The sequence below is a fragment of the Pterocles gutturalis genome, unplaced genomic scaffold (assembly GCF_000699245.1).
Source record: "Pterocles gutturalis isolate BGI_N339 unplaced genomic scaffold, ASM69924v1 scaffold5217, whole genome shotgun sequence".
Lineage (NCBI taxonomy): Eukaryota > Metazoa > Chordata > Aves > Pterocliformes > Pteroclidae > Pterocles > Pterocles gutturalis.
In genome coordinates, this window is record NW_010115188.1 from 9151 (window position 1) to 27378 (window position 18228).

Genomic DNA, 18228 nt, shown 5'->3' on the forward strand with positions numbered 1-18228 from the left:
TGAGAAAGAATGTGAAAAGGCTATGTTCTTAGCTTTGAAGTTTTATTTTTACATTAATTGTATTATTAAAGAAAATATTCCTTTTTTAAGTAATATAATGGAAACATCAAGGTCTAGAATCAGTGAAGTTTGAAAATTTTACTTTAAAAGTATCACCAAATAGCCAAGACAAACTGAATTTCCTGGAAGCAGAGAAAAAAAATTAATTAAGCCAAGACTGAAATGGGAGTTTGAGTAAAATGACCAATGGCCAGCAAATAAAAAGCAGTAAAAGAATCACACATGTAATTGGCTGCATGTGCCATATATTCTGTTTCTGTTACGGTATGAAAACCAGTTTACTTGATGTCACACAGGAGAGCCACTCCCCTCAATATCCAGTGGTCTGGGGACACTACTGTCCGTAAGTAGATGACTGTAATATAGTTCAGATCTGTTCTCCTGGGCTTCTTGTAAAGAGGACAGACGTAGAGCTTGGAATCCGTAGGACTGGTTGTATTAACAGCAAACATATGCACCACAGGCAGCTGGACAAAAAGAATCTTGGGTGTAGATTCAGTGAGTCTGGTATTGCGTCTGTCCCAGCCTGCACCTTCCAAGTATAGCCCGTAGATATACACTCCTTCCTGTGCGGAGAGGAAGCGGACGCATCACACAGATAAAGCAGCTGGTTTGTAAACTGAGGAATTGGCTTAAACCACTCAAATGTATAGATGTTGTATAGTAAAAAGTATTTGACATTGAATCTTTTCAAACTATTTAATTTTAAACTAGAATGTCATCCTTTTTCAGAAGATAAGTACTGGAATGGATGACAGTAGATCTTTAATAAAGCCTATACACTACACACTTTATCTAAAGTTTACTATAAAATCCAAAAATCAAGAGGCGGTACAATGACATGGTTATTTTACTAAAAGATTTTTGTAACTGCAAAATAAAAAAAAATTAAAATCTTCATACTTATTTATCTTCTGTGCTGAGCAAAACCAGTGAGGTGAAGACAACAGTGACTTTTTCCTCTAGCAACCCCAAATGACTTAATGATGCACAACATAAATTAAATACTGAAATTAATACTGAAACCTCTTTGCATGCCATACATACAGAAGGAGGTGCTGTGATTTCTTCTTTGTTTTGCTTTAGCACTTCGTTATGGATTGTAACCGTGTCTAAAGCCCAGCCTTTATGTGCTCGAGTTGCTTCTTGTCTCATTGCTGTCAGGAATCCTTGAGAAATTAAGCCAGAGATTTAGGATATATCTCACGTGAGAAAAAAAAAAATAATCTTGCTCCATTACCTGCATGGTTCTGCACTGAATGTTATAGACAGATATTCAGAGTTCTGTTGAAAAAGAGAACTAATGACTTGACTAACGACAGCAAACTTTGCTTTGGGGTCAAAATGGGAACAAATAACAGAAGTGGTGTAGAATGCATAACACTGAGAAAACTGTTTGTGAATGGCACATAAAATAATGCACTTTTTTTCTTCTACTGAATTATTGAGTTAACAAATGTTTGCTCAGGATACTGATTTACAAATTATCATGAGGCAATCAGCTACAGGATCCCTGGTAGGTTTGTGTTTCAGGAAGGAATCTGAAGGCAGACAAGTTATCAGTTATGTGAGCTGAGATTTATGTACAGGCAAGGTAGGAGAGAGGATATGTTTTATTTTAAGTGAAAGAAGTAGAAAAAGAAAATAAATTTCACTGGTGGAAACCAGAAAAGGTGTGTTTGAATGTGATAATAAAAATAATTATACAAGTGTGGGGAATCTAGACAAGGCAGTGCCTACAAAGGATGAAAAAATTCCGTTTTGGTGTTTTTGTTAGTGAAGAGAAGGGAGTCCTAGACAGAAGTGAAGGCAGAGGATGACACAATCAAGCAGCGTGTTGGGTGATTTTTTTTGAGTATTGCTTTGAACAGACTTTACGGAGGTTTGCAATAAAAAAGTTTTGAGATGTAAAGGACTGAGTAGTATATGCACAAGATGACAGCTGGGCCGTGAAGAGGTTTGGATGTTTTATAAAGAAAAAAACTACAAAAATGAAATGCTTGTAGCAAATACCTGTTTGTTTCTGTGGAAGTGTCTCAGAAAATGACAATGCAGTCACCAAAAACCCAATAGTTATGCTACTGGATTAAAAACTACTTGTGGGCTGCTGGGTACCCATAAGGAGGTGAAACCGCCAAAAGAAATACTGACAAGCCAGGGGGGAAATCCTAAAAGTACACAGGCATGCAGTAGAAGATGGCATTTCAAGATTTAAGCAGGGGTTTAATGTGCTGATTAAGACAAAGCCAATTAGAAGCGAAGATATTTCCCACAGCTGAAATATTCACAAGTAATATAAATACAATTAATGCAGTATTTGAAATGAACGTGTCATAAAAATTAATTATAGCTCTATACTGTGATATCTGTTTTTTTTCATAAGCCTGTTCACTCCGAGTTTCATGTCTACTGAATGGCTACTACTAACATACATTCTCCCTTAATAATGATAATTTATAGGAGACAAACACTGATAATTGCTAAAAAATCACAACAGGGTCAAATACAATGATTGGTGATACTGTATTGTACTACAAATAGATTTTTCCACTAAACTGATGAAATGCATTCCTCATGTTTTAACGTTAGAATGTATTTGCCAGTGCTATGATAGATTTAGAGCTTGATTCAGCAGGGCAATCAGCCTAGATTTTCCTGCAGTGGCAGCACAGGGTAATCCAATTTCTGATTTGCCGCACACCAGTCAATTTTTAAACTTTACTGTATGATTTGATTTACTCAGAATTTCCTGGGGAGCGGCATTATGAATACAGTAACTATACTGACCTCACCCCTAGCCCTAGCACACCTATTGCACTGAGCAGACTTCTTCCTTCATCTGCAGGACTAGTTTTTTGCAACACAGAGGTTGAAGCAATCGTCAAGTTCTGTGTTTCGGGTTTGTTTGCTGTTAGACTAAATATTTTCCTTGGTCAAAAGAATCTGGTCCATTATCTTCTTTGACACTTCCATGATTGCTGCTCTTGAATCACCGGAGATCAGTATGTTTAGCAGCTGTGCCATTTATGATACAAATGGAATGGTATCTCAATACCATCTTTTAACGACTATTTGGATGTGCTCCAGGCACCTCAACTGTTTCTGAGAGTGACTCCAAAAAAGACTTTGATATTAGAACTTTTTAAAGTCCTGATCATAGAAAGGCCAGTAACATTAGAAGCATCACAAAGTGAAGATAACTCAAAATATTAATGTATTTCAGAGGTTAATCCTAATTAAAAAAAAAACAAACCACCTTGTAGCTGCTACATGGGAGAAGTTTCTCATGAGAATTTTGCTCGGCAGTTGTGTAAGCTAAATGAGATTTTTCTATGAACATGCATCTACCAAGGTAACAGGTGTTGTTACTCATGAAGATAGCTATAATTTGTTTTCTTCCTCTTTGCTATAAAATGATAAATATATCAAGGTCTAACAGATAATGATAGATAACATTTACTTGTACTTTGCAGTATATCTTTGATTAATTTGGACAAACTGTTCATTAAATAACGTGTGAAATGGAAACACTGTGAAAATGACAGTTCAGTGATTCTCTGTGAAACAGAGATAACTGCTACAAACTCTGGTAGAGTTGCATGTTTGTAGAATCATGGAACAGCCCAGGTTGGAAGGGACCTTGACAGATCACCTGGTCCAATCTTTTCTAGGAAAAGAACTTAGATGAGATTATCTAGCACCCGGTCCAATGGCATCTTGAAAACCTCCAGCAACGGGGACTCTGCTGTGTCCCGGGGAGGTTGTTCCAGTGAATGGTTGCTCTGTCAAAAAATTACTTCTCTTGCTACTGTACAGCATATAAAGAACATATTGCTCTAGACTAAAGCTCTTCCATAGTCACAACTTAAAGTTTGGAATGAGTTACACAGTCTGAAACCAAAGGAAAAGCATGTTTTCTTTAAAAGCTGTACCATTATCATTAATGATATTTTCTTTAGAAGCTGTATCTTATCATGCTACAATATGTGAACAAGATAAAGCAATTTATTTGTTAGCTACATGTTTTCTTTCTTGTAATAGAAAAACTGTGTTTATGGGTCAGACTAAAAGACCATCTGTACAAGCATCCTGTCTGTGACACTAGACAAAGGCAGATGCTTAGTGAAATAATATTACAACAGGCAAAACAGCACATAAATCCTTTACTTTTTGTGTTCTTCCAGTTTCTGGCAATCTGGAGTTTAGGGACCTCCCAACTTGAAGGTTAAATTTGGACAGTTGTGTTTATTGCTACCATTGGACCTGTTTCCCATGACTTTATCTAATCTCTTTTTTAAATACATTTATCATCTTGGCTTATAAGACATTCTGACAGCAATGAAAACATTTTTTTTCTAGGTGTAATATTAAATTAGATATGTAGTAAACCCCATTAAATCATGATTAAAGACATTATAACTCAAATCCTTTCAGTACCCCTACCTTGTGGATTAAAGAATCCAGTCATCCAAAACACATTTGGTCTTCCTTCAAATATCCAAGTAGAGAATTGATTATTTCTTTCCAAAAGTTCAGTAAACCAGAAGCCAAGTGTTGAAGAATCCCAAGATACTCTTTTCCATACTTGAGGAATTCGAGCATCATAAATATTATCAAGTGCATCTCTCAAATTCTGAAGGAATGAAATTATAATATATGAACTAAAGGAATAAAAGTAATAATTTAAAATAGAGTATTCCATATGTAGTAAATATGCTTTTACTTGCCTCGCTCATAACAATAGTTCCTTCTATGGCTAATTTAAGATCATTCAAACAGTTGCGGAGTATTGTGATCACCTTTTGCATTCGGTCAATTTCTTGCCGAAGAAAAATATTCATAGAGTTAAGGTGTCCCATTTTAATTAAACGAGCTTTTACCTAAAATATAGGAGTGCAGAAGAAGGAATTTAGTTAAAACTGAGATGTTGAAATACTTTTGTCATATATGATATCTTGACTTTCTTGTGTTCGGAAAAATAAAGAGACTTGTACTTCACATTACACAACTAACATTTATCCCCTTAAAACTGCTGCAGTTTTTATTTTTATTTTTTGTCTGATACAACCCAAATATTAATGATTTTGCTAGAATAGGACTTCACCCAGAAGGCCCAGGAGACTGCTGCCACAAAAAATTCAAGACTGATTTTTTTTTTCTCTGTTTTCACATGCAGCTTTGTAAGTCCAAGAATAGTTTCCGTGATCAGTTGTGAGATATCTTGATTTTAAATAAAAAAGCCTCATATCAATTCATGCTGATAGCAATAAAGAATAGTTGGAAGGGACAATGGAGGTCATCTAGTCCAACCCCCCTGCAGTAAGCAGGGACATCTTCCTTGCTTGAATCTGCTACCAGCTACACAATCTTTCTTTACAGTTCAGGGGTGGGTTTTTTTTTTTGGAATGTCCTACGTGAAAACTCAACAGAGAGAATAGTAGGAAAAAACTAATATTAGCTTGCCTCGTGGGGTACGTAATCTGGAGGAAGTTTCTCTAGCATGTCTTCAGCTAAACGATAAACAATTGCTTCACGAGTTTCTCCAGCTCCTGCACCACTTTCTTTAGGCTGAATGTTGGTAATAATATCTAGAACCTCAGCTGCTGTATTGCTTTGGTATCTGAAAGGATAAGAATTATGTTATAAATTACATAGGATTTTTTAATAGGATACTTTGTAGAACACACAACTTGAAAGTTGAGAAAAACCATACTATGTCAACAGGTTAAATCAAAACTCCCAAGAGAAACTGTTTTCCTTTGCATCCTGCACCAAGCTGAACACCTTGTAGTGAACGGCGTGTGGTTTTCCATGGTTGTAAAGAATATGAACTTCCTTCTACACACCCCGTTATATACTTGCTGTTTTTCTAATTCAGGGCTAAGAATAAGTTCCCCAGGCTGCTTCTCCACCTTTGAGAATGTGAGCTGGCAGAGAAACCTATCGTATGATTTCTAGGGATTCTCAGGAAAGGGAAGAAAACGGCATATGCCTGAATTTCTGAACAGCTATTTGCTTGGAAAAAGCAACAAAAGTTTTGTAACATGGAAGAATATTTCCCTTATGTAGTTATTTCTTAGACGTGGAATGCAGAAGGAGGAAAAGGTGGAAACTCTGCAAGCTGCCCCTTTATTAAACAGTAAATTCATTCTGCCTTGATGTATTTCAGGATTAATTATAAGAGCAGCTAGATATACAACATTGGAGATTAAAACCTTCTATTCCATAGTGCAGCATGGGCAGTGCTAGTGTAAAAATTTATATTCTGAGTCAGTACAAAAAAGTGAATTAAATTCACGTGGCATTCAATGGTAAAAGACAGCAGACCACGTCGGTCCTTCCACACAAGTAGACTTACAGGAGTACTTTTGTTATAATGCAATCTAGTGGCATAGAGCTACGAGAGGCAGTAAGAAAGCAAACATAACAGTGTAGGTGTTGCTTCTGCAGAGCTGGCATTGCCTACCTTTGCCTTATGGAATCATCTACATGAGGAACATACAGCCTGAGTGACTCAGAACATGAATTTATACTGTCTCAAAGCATCGTTTTCTACGTCAGTTTTACTTTTTGACCTTTACTTTTTGGCTGATGACACCCATCACCTTTTATTGGTTTGTCATAATAATGATATAAGCAATGAAACCAAGGATTGTGCCACAGGATAGAACACGTGAAGTCCTAAAGCATCTAAGCTTTGGAGACAGTATCCTAAGACTACAGAAGCTAGATACTGCAGCATTTCAACATGAACTGTTTGTGAATGCAACTATAAAGACTAGAAATCAGAAAAATAATGAATGATAGATTTCTTCAAGACCACATAGGGACAGAGAAGTTGGATAAAATCAGATTTCTCTTGGATTTATGGCTTCATTCCTAATTTTGATGACAAACTGGTGGTTATAACCCTTACTCTGGGTCTTGCTGATCTAACTAGTGATGAAAGAGATGTGAACCTTATTCTTCACACTGCAAGTACTGTTCTTCCAATACTGCTGTCAGACTTTTCTGTGTGGGAGGAATAGGTCCATGATTATTAAATCAATTAAATTATAAAATATTACAGAATTATAAAAATGAATAGTCTTTCCTTAAATCTAAACAAAAATAGAAACAATTAAAAAAGAAGACAACATGCAAACTTTGGGGGAAAGCAGAAAACAATTTTTAAAAAATAACCTCAAAGGAGCAGATTCAAAGGTAAGTAACATTCCTTCCTTCAATGACACAAGCTGGGAACCTTCTGGAGAGGAGAAACAGTCATCTGAATCTTGTATAGAGAAGCAAAGATGAATATCAATAGCAGTTTGAACAAGAAGAAGTCTTCCAGTTGGAACCAACAGATGAAGCTTTTGGCTGAAGCAGAAAACTGTCCCAGTAAACTGTGGGAGACAAGGTTTCCTGTCCTCAGTAACACGGAGAGGTCTAGCAGTTGGCCTGCTGTGTACTCCGAGATGACTTGATAGGATATTTTAAGTAGAAATTGAATGCAACTTTTAATGGGACTGTATGGGATGTTAATCCATTTGGTTTGTGCGTCAAAAACTGAAATTCAGACAGACAGTACATGTGCGGAGTTGCCTATAACAGACTGGGATAAGACATAGAAAAAAGCATGAAGCTGTTGAACATTTTCCCCTAACTAAAGCAATACCTACAAAGGAAAATCTCCAGAAGAAGGATTAAAGTAGGTGAAATATGCTGAGGTACCAAGTGGAAGAAAAACTCAGTACAAGAAATGAAAGAGCTGTTCCTACTCACTAAAGCTCCCCAGCACTATTAGTCTCAAGTTTTCCCCAATAAATTCACCCTCCTAAAAGCCTAATTTTTGATCTCAAGCATGTTTCTCTCTAGGACATTGTTTAGTTCTCTGTTAAATCTTGGCTCTTGCTTAATCAGTTCTGGAGGGGAGGTCTTGCAAGTTATCAGAGAATGACTTGAAACAGAATCTTCTCTTAGATTCTTTTCTTCAGAACTGTGTATTTACAATGGCAGGTGATGGGCAGAGTTGACAATAAAACTGGGTACTGTTCTCATAGCATGCTTAGAATACTGAGCTTTTGATACGGCATCAGCTTCTCAAATTTGAGGCTGAAAAATTGTGGGAAATTATTGTTTTGTCCAAAAATGTTAGAAAATATTAGGTTTCCACAGCAGTTGGACATTTGAATAAAATTTGTTTTGTTTAAAAATACAAAAAGCTGTCTTAAGAAACAATAAATGTGGACATAATGAAAATGCAATAATTTCTGTCAGAATTATTGAGAACTACAGTGAAAAAATATGATGATGATTCATATCCTTTCACAGGGCATATAACATTATGTGGAATGAAAAAGTGAATTTAAGTCTAAGATAAAATTTTAAATGGAGTTAGTACTTGGTGAGGTTGAAAAGCCTGTTTTAAATAATGGGAATGGCAGGACTGATGGCAACAAAAGGTTGTAGTTACATCCAAAGGCATGCTTGTAAACCAAATGACAATCCAGAGAATCATTTCACAAGTGTGCACAAAAAAATAATATACTACTCGGAACAGAAGGCAAACATTAGAAACTTTCTCTAGTTGAACTGCATAGAACCTTGTTTTGTGTTCATATAAAAGTTTAATAATGCTTTCAATGGAGTAAATAATAAAAATTCCAACTGCTTTAAAAGATATTCTTTCAAAATATAAAATGTAGCTGAAGATCCTGCCTTCATAATCATGTACATACACATCAAGTGTTCCACTTCAATAGTGAAATTCACATGAATCCTAGATTCCCTATGAAAAATATACTTTACTGAAGCATTTCATAGGGTTTTGTTTACAAATACTAAAAGAAAAGGTCTTTGTTTTCAATCTGTTGAGATCTACTTACATAATATCAGCATTAGGATGGAGACCAAAGACCTTTGGGCTGTCCATGGCAGGGAGTGACTGGATATATTCAAAATACTGATCCAGGGTTTTGCACACTGGAATTTTATATCCAGTATAGAAACAGAAATTGCTGTCAAACATATTTTCATTAAACCATACCTGTGAAAAATCCAGAGGAAAAAAAAACACAATTATGTTGCTACTCAGAGTTTGTTTAATTCTTGAAGAATTAGAGTTCTTGTTTTAGCTACTGGATCTGATTTCACTTGAACACATGAGTAAATCATTAAAAGCCATGTCTTCTAAGTTTGAGTTCCAGCTAAGTCTTTTTAAGAGTTTCTGCTCCTCACTAAAGAGAAATCAAGGGGAAGAACCTCACTGGAAAAGAATGATGTTTTGAAGAATTCATTTCACTCTGAAGAGTCTTATAAAATGGTGAAGAAGTGCATACTCAGCACTTCTGATTTCTGTATTGCAGCTGCCAATAAAAATGACAAATAACTGTATTTTCAAGGTCTCTCACCTTTGCAAAGCAATTAAGAAGACGCTTATCAAAGTCATCTGTGACTCGGCCTCCGTATTGTACTTCTCCAATCATGTAGCGGACTGTGTTCCATGATATCCCCTGGAGGATGCAAGTAAAGTAAACAGAAGACTGTAGTTATAACAGGTAAGAAGAAGATATCTAGCCTGTAATTTTAATCTTATCTGAAATGTAAGCAGAAAAGATCATTGTTGCAAGAAAAAAAAAATACTTAATTTCGAATGTATTTTCTGAGCTCAGTTCTATAACTCTATAGTAGAGTTGTGTTTGGTCCTGCTATTAGAAATAGATCTCATTATTTCTTGTGTGACCTGAAATCACTCTCAGCTGCTACTGCCTCTCCTTTTTCTTCCCACCCGACCCTGTCCTTCTCCCAGTTTCTCATCTTTCTCTATTGACACAGTGCTGCTGTGCAAGGAATGTCTATTCTATTACATTATTCCCTGAGAAATAGTAGAAGATGAAATGACAGCCACAGAGAAGCGTGATGGCTTCCGTCAAACTCTGTAAATATTATAGCTCCCTTTCCAAAACAGATATTGTATAGACTTGTTCATATTTTAGGTATCGTACTGGAAAAAAAGCAAGATGAAATTCTGAAGTTCTTAACTATTACATATTTTTACATGGATGATAGCACACAAAATATTTCAGCTTGACTGTCCTACAGAGAATCTGAAACTTTGATAATCTGAAACCGATCATCTGAATCTGAAACCAATCATCTGAATCTGAGACTTTTGATCTGAAGCTGCACTGAAAGAATAGCAATGAATAAACTCTTACAAATGGCAATAAAAAGAAAAAAAGAGCTGCAGATGCTGTACAAAGCAATTAAATATACTGTATGTAAATTTTAGTCTTTACCTTCTTGATGTCACATTCATCTAGGTGATTCTGTATGAACTGAATGCTGGCCGTGAAGTCTGCTGAGTTGAATTCATAGGGAATATTCCAACCCAAGGGCCCAAACTTGCGTCGTTCCTTAGGAATACAATTAAAACCAAATATGTTTATGAAACAACATATAATTTTGTTTCATTATTGAAGTTCAACAATAATAATAATAATAATAATAATAATAGTGGAGTAAAGAATTGAACTGAAGAAGAAAGCTAGCCTAGGAAACAGCTATGTGCCTCATGCACATCAGTAAAAAACAAAGTTTATTATCAAGTTACACCACGAGGGATAAATATTTAAAGAAAAAACAACACAGTCATGTTCTGCTACCTTTACTAATCAATGTATCAGTCAGAGGTTTGAAATGGCTCATGTCTGTGTGGATGAGCAGATTTTTATATTAAGTAATTAATTTAAAGAATTGCCAAATCTCTGCATTTTCAGCACACTCAACAACTCTGAGTTCTACAAATTTTCATTTTTTTTCTACATATACTGTCTGCTAAAGATAGTTTCAATTTTCCAATCTCCTGTATTAACGCTCCATTATCCAAAGGCTTCTAGGTTGCCCCTTTGGTCTTACTGTTTCACTGTATTTTTTTAATATGCATTTTTCAAAATTCACAACTTTATTATAATAAAGGCTGCCACCACTATGGTATTCAAATTGACTATGGCATACGTATTTGAAAATAAAATCGTAACACTTGCAGAAACAGAAAAATGGTTGACTATAAAAGTAAGAGAATATAATCAGCAGCCCAAACAATTTAAATATCCAACACTTAGATTTCTCACAACTTTATTTTAACCACTTCAGTTACATTGCTCAATGGGTTTTTTTTCAGAATGTGGAATAAATTAATCCAAGAAGTTACGAATTAAATTGCTGAACAGTGCTGACATTTACTAAGTAAATAAACAGTGTAATACTCATATTCTAAAATCAACTAACTGATAGATTATTTACTAGAGTTTAAACTACCAGGTTAACAATGAGTGACAGTCTTTGACATCTAGTTAAGTAATATTCGGGTACCTTGGCTAAAATATTTAAAAAGAACTAGAATTGAAAATCAAAACACTTTTCTTTTTTCAAAATCAGGTAATGTTTATAAACAGAGGAGACAGCATTAACCAGTAATACCCTGCAGAAAGGTGTAATTATTTTCTGCCAAATTTTCTGAATTATTTCTTAAGCTATATTTATTTTAGAGATCTTGTCACCAAAGGATATTAGGAATTGGTCCGTTTAAAGGCAGGGCAATGTATATACTGCTTGCTGATTGGCAATCCATAAATAAATTTTCTGAACAGATTAATAGCTATAATATATCTTAAAGTACTGATGGTTGAATAAGCTTAGGTCTTCTAGTTCCCCAAGAACATTATAATCCTGAGGCAGTACACGGAACAACTTGCTCACTTTATAAAAAGGCAGAAGGAGGAAAAAAATGCAGAATACTCTCTCTTAATAGGGACCTCAACAAATTGTCTTTTTCTTTCACCATCTTCGCTACACTGAAAATACGAGCAGCTCAACAGAGCCTAAGGCTTAAATAGCATTATGGAACTATTTTGAGATCCTTGCTGAAAAGAAGGTGTATTCAGAGAGCTCAAGGAGTTGGTATTTATCGTGCTCTCAAAACTCACATATCTTTAAAGGACAAAGGATAGATACTGTGCTCACATTGGAATTAATAGTTTGGGTTGGAAGGAACCTTAAAGATCACCTAGAAATAATAGAAATGTAGAAAACACACTGACACAGATAAAAATAAGATAAAAACAAGCCGCTACGTGGTATAATGTTATTTCATTTTAGCTATCCAGAAAGTAGACAGCTCCTCTAGGCTAGGCATCTGGATTGCCTTTAAAATCAATGGCCAGGAAGAGTGATATATATCCGGAAAATTTTATAGAGAGACCGTTAAGACAGATAAACTGATTTTTCTTTTTCAAAGTGCTTATCTATTTCTACTGACTACAGGGAAAGCTTCTTCCCTCACACTGAATGACTGACTTTGGGACAGCTAAAATTAGATGAGAAAAATCCTCCGTCTAAATGCCTATAGTATGAAAATTGTGTAAAATATATAAAACAATTAAAAGGATAAATAAAGAACCTTGAAATGCAGATTATAGAAATTAAACTTTCATCCCTGCAACACGATGCCACAATAAATATCAGAATGTGTATTTGCAGGAATCTCTGTTAAAGTGACTCCATCTATTATAACACTATTTGCAAACCTCGCAAGAAATACCTGAACAGTAGAATGCAGGAAAGCTACCGTGTAAAGCAGAGGCTTCCACATGGGCAAATCGCTAACGTCTAAGAGATCCTGATTAATTCGAGAAAACGTTCTTGTCAAACTGGCACGGACACCTCGGGGAGGTTCGTTTGTGAACTTTATAGCAATCTGTCATGGGAACAAGAGAAAGGAATTGGATTTGTTTCCTGAACAAAACCAGCAACACACAAAAATGTTAGTTACAGATAAGATGTAAATAGTTGAATCACTGTAGATACAAAGTGGATATGCAGTTTTACTATAAACTGCATAAACAGATTTCGTATTAGATTAGGCAATAAAAATATCCATTACTTTAAGGATTCAGTACCGGACTGAGTGGTTACACTTGCTCACCAGTCTTTCCACATTTCAACGGATAACTTGTTCAGTTTTTGATGAATGTTCTGTATAAAAACCTAAATTATTCTCTCCTTTCTTCTGAGAAAGAGCTGACCTTTGGGTTGCCAGTTACTCATCTTCTGGAATCCCTGAATATATTAATATTTTAACATGATACTACAGACTGGGAAATCACATCTGAAACGTTTGAGATAAATGCAGCGAAGATTCATCTAGCAATCCAGTTGTTTTTCTATTTTCACTTTTAGCAAACATTGTAAAGTAAATTAATTTTTTGGGGGGCTTTGCGTTCCCCCCCTACTTATTTAATTTCCATTTGCACAATCTCAATAATTTTGACGGCATAAGGTACCCGAAATAAATATTTGCACAAACCTGTAGCAGCGTAATTGGGAATTTCGGATGTGGTTCGGTAGTTATCCAAACTCGAAACGTCTCATTCTGTATCTCAGCTGTAAGAAGCGTCTCCAGTAGTTCATCCATAAAATCCAGCCCAAGATGACAATTCTGAAGTAACACCCAGCCTCCCTAAATAAGAATAGCAACTATTACCAAATAACATTTAGAACAAGATATTCATAATGCTAAACACAAGTGTCTGTACTAGAATCAAATTTGGTCCTGCACGTTTGTTTTTGAGTTTGGTGTTTTTTAGATTTTTTTGCCTTTTGGTCTGTTCCTGACTATGTATCATTCATTTGATTATATATTGGCACAGTTACAGCAAATAGGAAAAGTTAGTGCAAAAATTCTTTTCACATCAAATAACATAGCCAGAGCCAATATTCTAAGTAAAGTATCAGTGCTACCTAGTGGCAAAAAGAAGTAATTCCCATCCTCTCCCAGCAAAACACCAGTGATACGCAATTCCGCTATCGGATCCAAAAGAATCTAAATTGAAAAGTAACACCTGAAATCTAAGGAATACATCTTTTTTTTTTTTTTTAAAACTTATTTGTTAATAACATAATCTGAAGTTAAGTGTCAAGAGGTGGTAACAACACCAAAACGTTTCAAATGCAATTAATCTGCAATAAATGCATATGTATGAAGTTCATACTTAATATTGCTTTCAGTCTTACTCAGTTCTTAAGTTGCATGAAAGCTCTATTTTGATTGTTATCTCTCTGCACTTCTGCTTATGAATTAAAATTCAATCAGCTTTTGTAGCATCACTTTAGAAGCCTGATATTAAAAAAGGGGATTTAATTAGCTGTAAACAGTGAAGTGTGGATTTCATTACAGCTTGTAATTTCATTTTGGCAATTTGGTATTAGTTCATTTAAAAAGAAATAAATAACATTTAGTGAAAAAATATAAATATTTATGGTGAACGGATGGATATTTTTAAATAAAGAAAGATTAAATGAAGAGGGTTTTTCCCCTCTTTTATGGGGAACCACTTTTTTTTAGGAGAATCTTTAATTAGTCAATTTTTCAAATGAATCAGGCTCAGTTTTCTTAAAATTATCTACCTGTAACACTCTCTCATTTCTACTCTCTACTAATAGAGATATTCTAGTCCTTCTGAATACTGGAATAAGACTAATCCTCAATATTTGGAGTTGACAGGCAATTCTGGCTGTACATCTTCATTTGTAACACTGTCCACAACTCTTTGAAGTGTCAGATTGTGCTACCTTTACACTGCCACTTCTATATTTGAGGTGTTAATTACCATCTTTCTGGAGCTGCTGCTTAGACTCCTCATATTTTTACTGTTTGAGAATATAATCTGCCCTAATAAAATATAATAATATATATTTTACCCTGAGATATGTCTGATAGCAAGGTAAGGATGCAAAATATTAAAGCTTGCATGCAAAAGTGGTGTAAAAGAATGCTAAACCAGACAGACAACTTATAGGGGTTTTTTTCCCACCTGTTTCATTGACATCTGTATGAATTTGCGTGCGTGAACTTCTTGTCCTTGACCCATAGAGATAGTTCTACATTCTGTAACATAATTGATAACATCTGATTAATGAACTTACACTCTTCAGAAAGAGTAAGAATTCAAATTCAGTCCAAAAAAAAAAAAAAAGAGTTATATAAATACAACACAATTAAGGACATTTTTATACAAAAATATATACTTAGGAAAGTAGAATCTCTTCACCATCATAAGTATAAATTTTCTAAACACTGAAACTTAGTAAAATAACATTAAAATATACATCCACAATATTTACAGTGTTTGTAGAAGTGAAAGACTGTGACTGATGTTATTATTGTCAATGGGAATTTGTGCCGAATTTTAATGAAGCCACAGTATTTGAAATATAAACCCAGTTTTTTCTTTAAGTGAAAAGTAATGAAGCCATGTAAATGAGCACAATGCATAACCGTAAAATTGCATTTGTGAACATATTAATGTGACTAATACAATGAATAAATGTATCTACTTCCAACTCAGTTTGTATGCAAAATTTTTCAAAATTTCCATATAATGTAGCCATCAAGTCTAGAACATACAAACATAGATCTTGTGGGTACTTTTGGTACAAAGTAATCTTGTAAGCAGATTGCTGATTTGTGCATTGCCTGCAGTTAAGAGTTAAAATAAGAAAACTGTATTGTCATCATGCCAGAATAAAAAAAACATTGTCTTATAGTTAGGAATTAAAAAAATATAATCTATGGGAAGGATTATAAGAATTTATTAAAAAAAAAACCCTGAAAACATTACTGTCCAACTGCATACAGAATGCTCCTTAGCATACCATCTTTTATTTAAAATATTATTTTATCTCTACAATGATGGTTCAGGAACAAAAATAGTGCAACAGAATTTAAGAAATACTTTTCAGAAAAAAAAAATCTGAAATGACTTACACTACCCTCCTGTATCTTAACACATGACAATGAATATTTAGTTCATACCTAATTTAAGCTTCCTAGCCAAGGAATCAATCTGAACAGATGGGTCAGATCCCACAGACAGGAAACAGATGAGAGGTGTTCGTGTGTCAGTTTCTTCCCAAGTTTTTTTTAAATTCAAAATGACTGGTTCTGTATATTTCTCATGCAAGGAATTAGCAATATATTTCCTGGCTTGGAAAAGCATTCGGTCTGGACACCATGACCTAGAAATAAAAATATATATCAAGATGCATATTCAATTCCTCTTCCTGTTGCAAAAAACAGACTTAAATTAGAATTTCTATTTTTATCAAACAGAGATTTTTTGCTTCATAATATGCATATATATATGCACACACATTCATATATATGTTTATAGGTTTGTCTTTACAGATATAATAACACACAGTGCTAGTAGTCTTCCCTGTACTTAAAAGTTCAACACTTTTCAGTTGCTTACAATTCTGCTTTAAGTAAACTATTTGCACTAGAATTTTCTGTTCTGGGTACCTTTTTCAGAACATTCTTCATTTTAAACAGAGGTTTTGCATTTGAGAACCCAAGTAGGGAAACAAGATTGTTTTTGCCCTTCGGTAAAATTCTGCAGATGTTTCATTGGGTTTGTTAATCTTTCAGGGTACAGACTCAACTCTTTTCCACTGGATTGCATTTGTGTTGGGGATGAGTATTTTCCCCATGGGGAAAAAAAAAAAAAACAAAACACAAACAACTACTTTTGAATAGAAGATATGACTTTGCAAAGCTTTAATTTATAGGCTTATTATTTCAAGGTTTAGGACTTAGATGCTCCCCCTCCCCCTTCAGGGTGTATAGCACAGAACAATATACTACTTCATCCACCAGATTCTGGCCTTTTGCAGTACACAGGCTGGATCTGCTCCAAAGACAAATCACAGTCTAGTAATTAATGTTGGGGTTTTTTTTGGTAGTGTCTCTGATTTATTTGTTGCAGCACTTGGAAAGTATACAATCAACATAGGAAGATATGATCTCATGGATAAGGCAGCTGAATGCTCCTTTGGAGAACTCCATTCTGTCCTAAGTCCTGCCACAGAGATCTGAGCTGATGCAATAAAATAATTTATAGCATGCTTTTCACATGGAGCTTTTGAATACCTGGTTTGCATTCTCACAAATCTTTTTGTTAACTACTTATTCAAAGTTGTTTAAAATAGTTAATTTTAAAAGAAATGGGAAAAAATTTGAAAACAATCTGAATTATTCTGCTTTTTCAGTGGCTTTTTGGAGAAGGCTACAACGTGGTTCCCAGTTTCCATTTGTCATGACATAAAAGCAAAGCTACAAAAAATACTTTATAGAAATAACTTTTTTAGACTCTACAGAGGATGACTCCAAAGTGAGTGAATTATATCATATTTCATGTGAGCAATTTAAACAATATTTCATGTCACCCAGAAATTAATAAAAACTATGCTATTACGATAATAACATACTGATAGACTGAGACATGTGATGCAACCATGGATGCATTTCCCAATTTTCCGAAGATGCTCACCTGATGAGTAAAAGCTTGCGAAAGGTATCAAGTGAATCATTATATCCATCAGGTATAACTTCTTCCTCAGGAGCATCTTTATCAAACCAACTTTTCCATCCCTTTTCATTACTGGTTATCTAAATTTATTACATTAACGCACAGATAAATATATTTCCGCTGTAGCAAAATCCTCTTGTAAATGTATATTTTAATAAGAGTCTTACTATATTTGGATATATTACAAGAAATATTAAGAGTCTATAGCATTTAAGACATAAACCATGTGACTTGCTATTAAGATATTAAAAATAGAAATTTTAGTATGAAGAAGTGGTTTCAAACAGAAGTGGTTTCAGAACAACCTACACTAAGAACGGGCTGGGAGGGAAGTGAGGAATGAACATACAGGGGCTTCTTCCAGCCATGGGTTTCCTGTAATGAAACTCATTCAGTGAGATTCATAAACACCAAATGTCCTTTTCTGAACTATAATCCAAGTCTGGGAAAAATAATGACTTCATAAGAAAGTAGCTCAGTTCTACATTCACTGACATCAACCTGAGCACGCGCTAGGAGAGCATTCAGAGGAGGCACCTTCTAAAGCCAGGCCACAGCCAGAGATGGGTTACCGAGCTAAAGGGACTTCCGTTGACTCAGTAAAATCATTAAACTTTCATTACATCTTTGTACCATTTCTCACTCAACCATAGCTGAAAGTAGTAACAGTGTGAGAAGGAACAGAGTCATCTAAATGTTGAAAAAGGAATATGTCTTTATTAAATTGAGGCATCTGGGACTGGAGGACTTAATTGTT

General features: G+C 34.8%; 1 protein-coding gene across 1 annotated transcript in view; it reads right to left on the minus strand.

The window, feature by feature from the left end:
* Positions 1-338: 338 nt before the first annotated feature.
* Positions 339-18228, minus strand: part of DNAH8 (dynein, axonemal, heavy chain 8) — a 120290-nt gene continuing 102400 nt past the window's right edge. The window contains exons 80-92 of the mRNA XM_010075082.1: positions 17433-17551; positions 15917-16119; positions 14916-14989; positions 13409-13561; positions 12644-12799; positions 10341-10457; positions 9453-9554; positions 8928-9088; positions 5524-5680; positions 4788-4940; positions 4504-4693; positions 1108-1229; positions 339-626 (exon numbers count right to left, since the gene is read on the minus strand). Coding sequence (XP_010073384.1) covers positions 339-626; positions 1108-1229; positions 4504-4693; positions 4788-4940; positions 5524-5680; positions 8928-9088; positions 9453-9554; positions 10341-10457; positions 12644-12799; positions 13409-13561; positions 14916-14989; positions 15917-16119; positions 17433-17551 — 1995 coding nt within the window. The remainder of the gene's footprint in view (positions 627-1107; positions 1230-4503; positions 4694-4787; positions 4941-5523; positions 5681-8927; positions 9089-9452; positions 9555-10340; positions 10458-12643; positions 12800-13408; positions 13562-14915; positions 14990-15916; positions 16120-17432; positions 17552-18228) is intronic.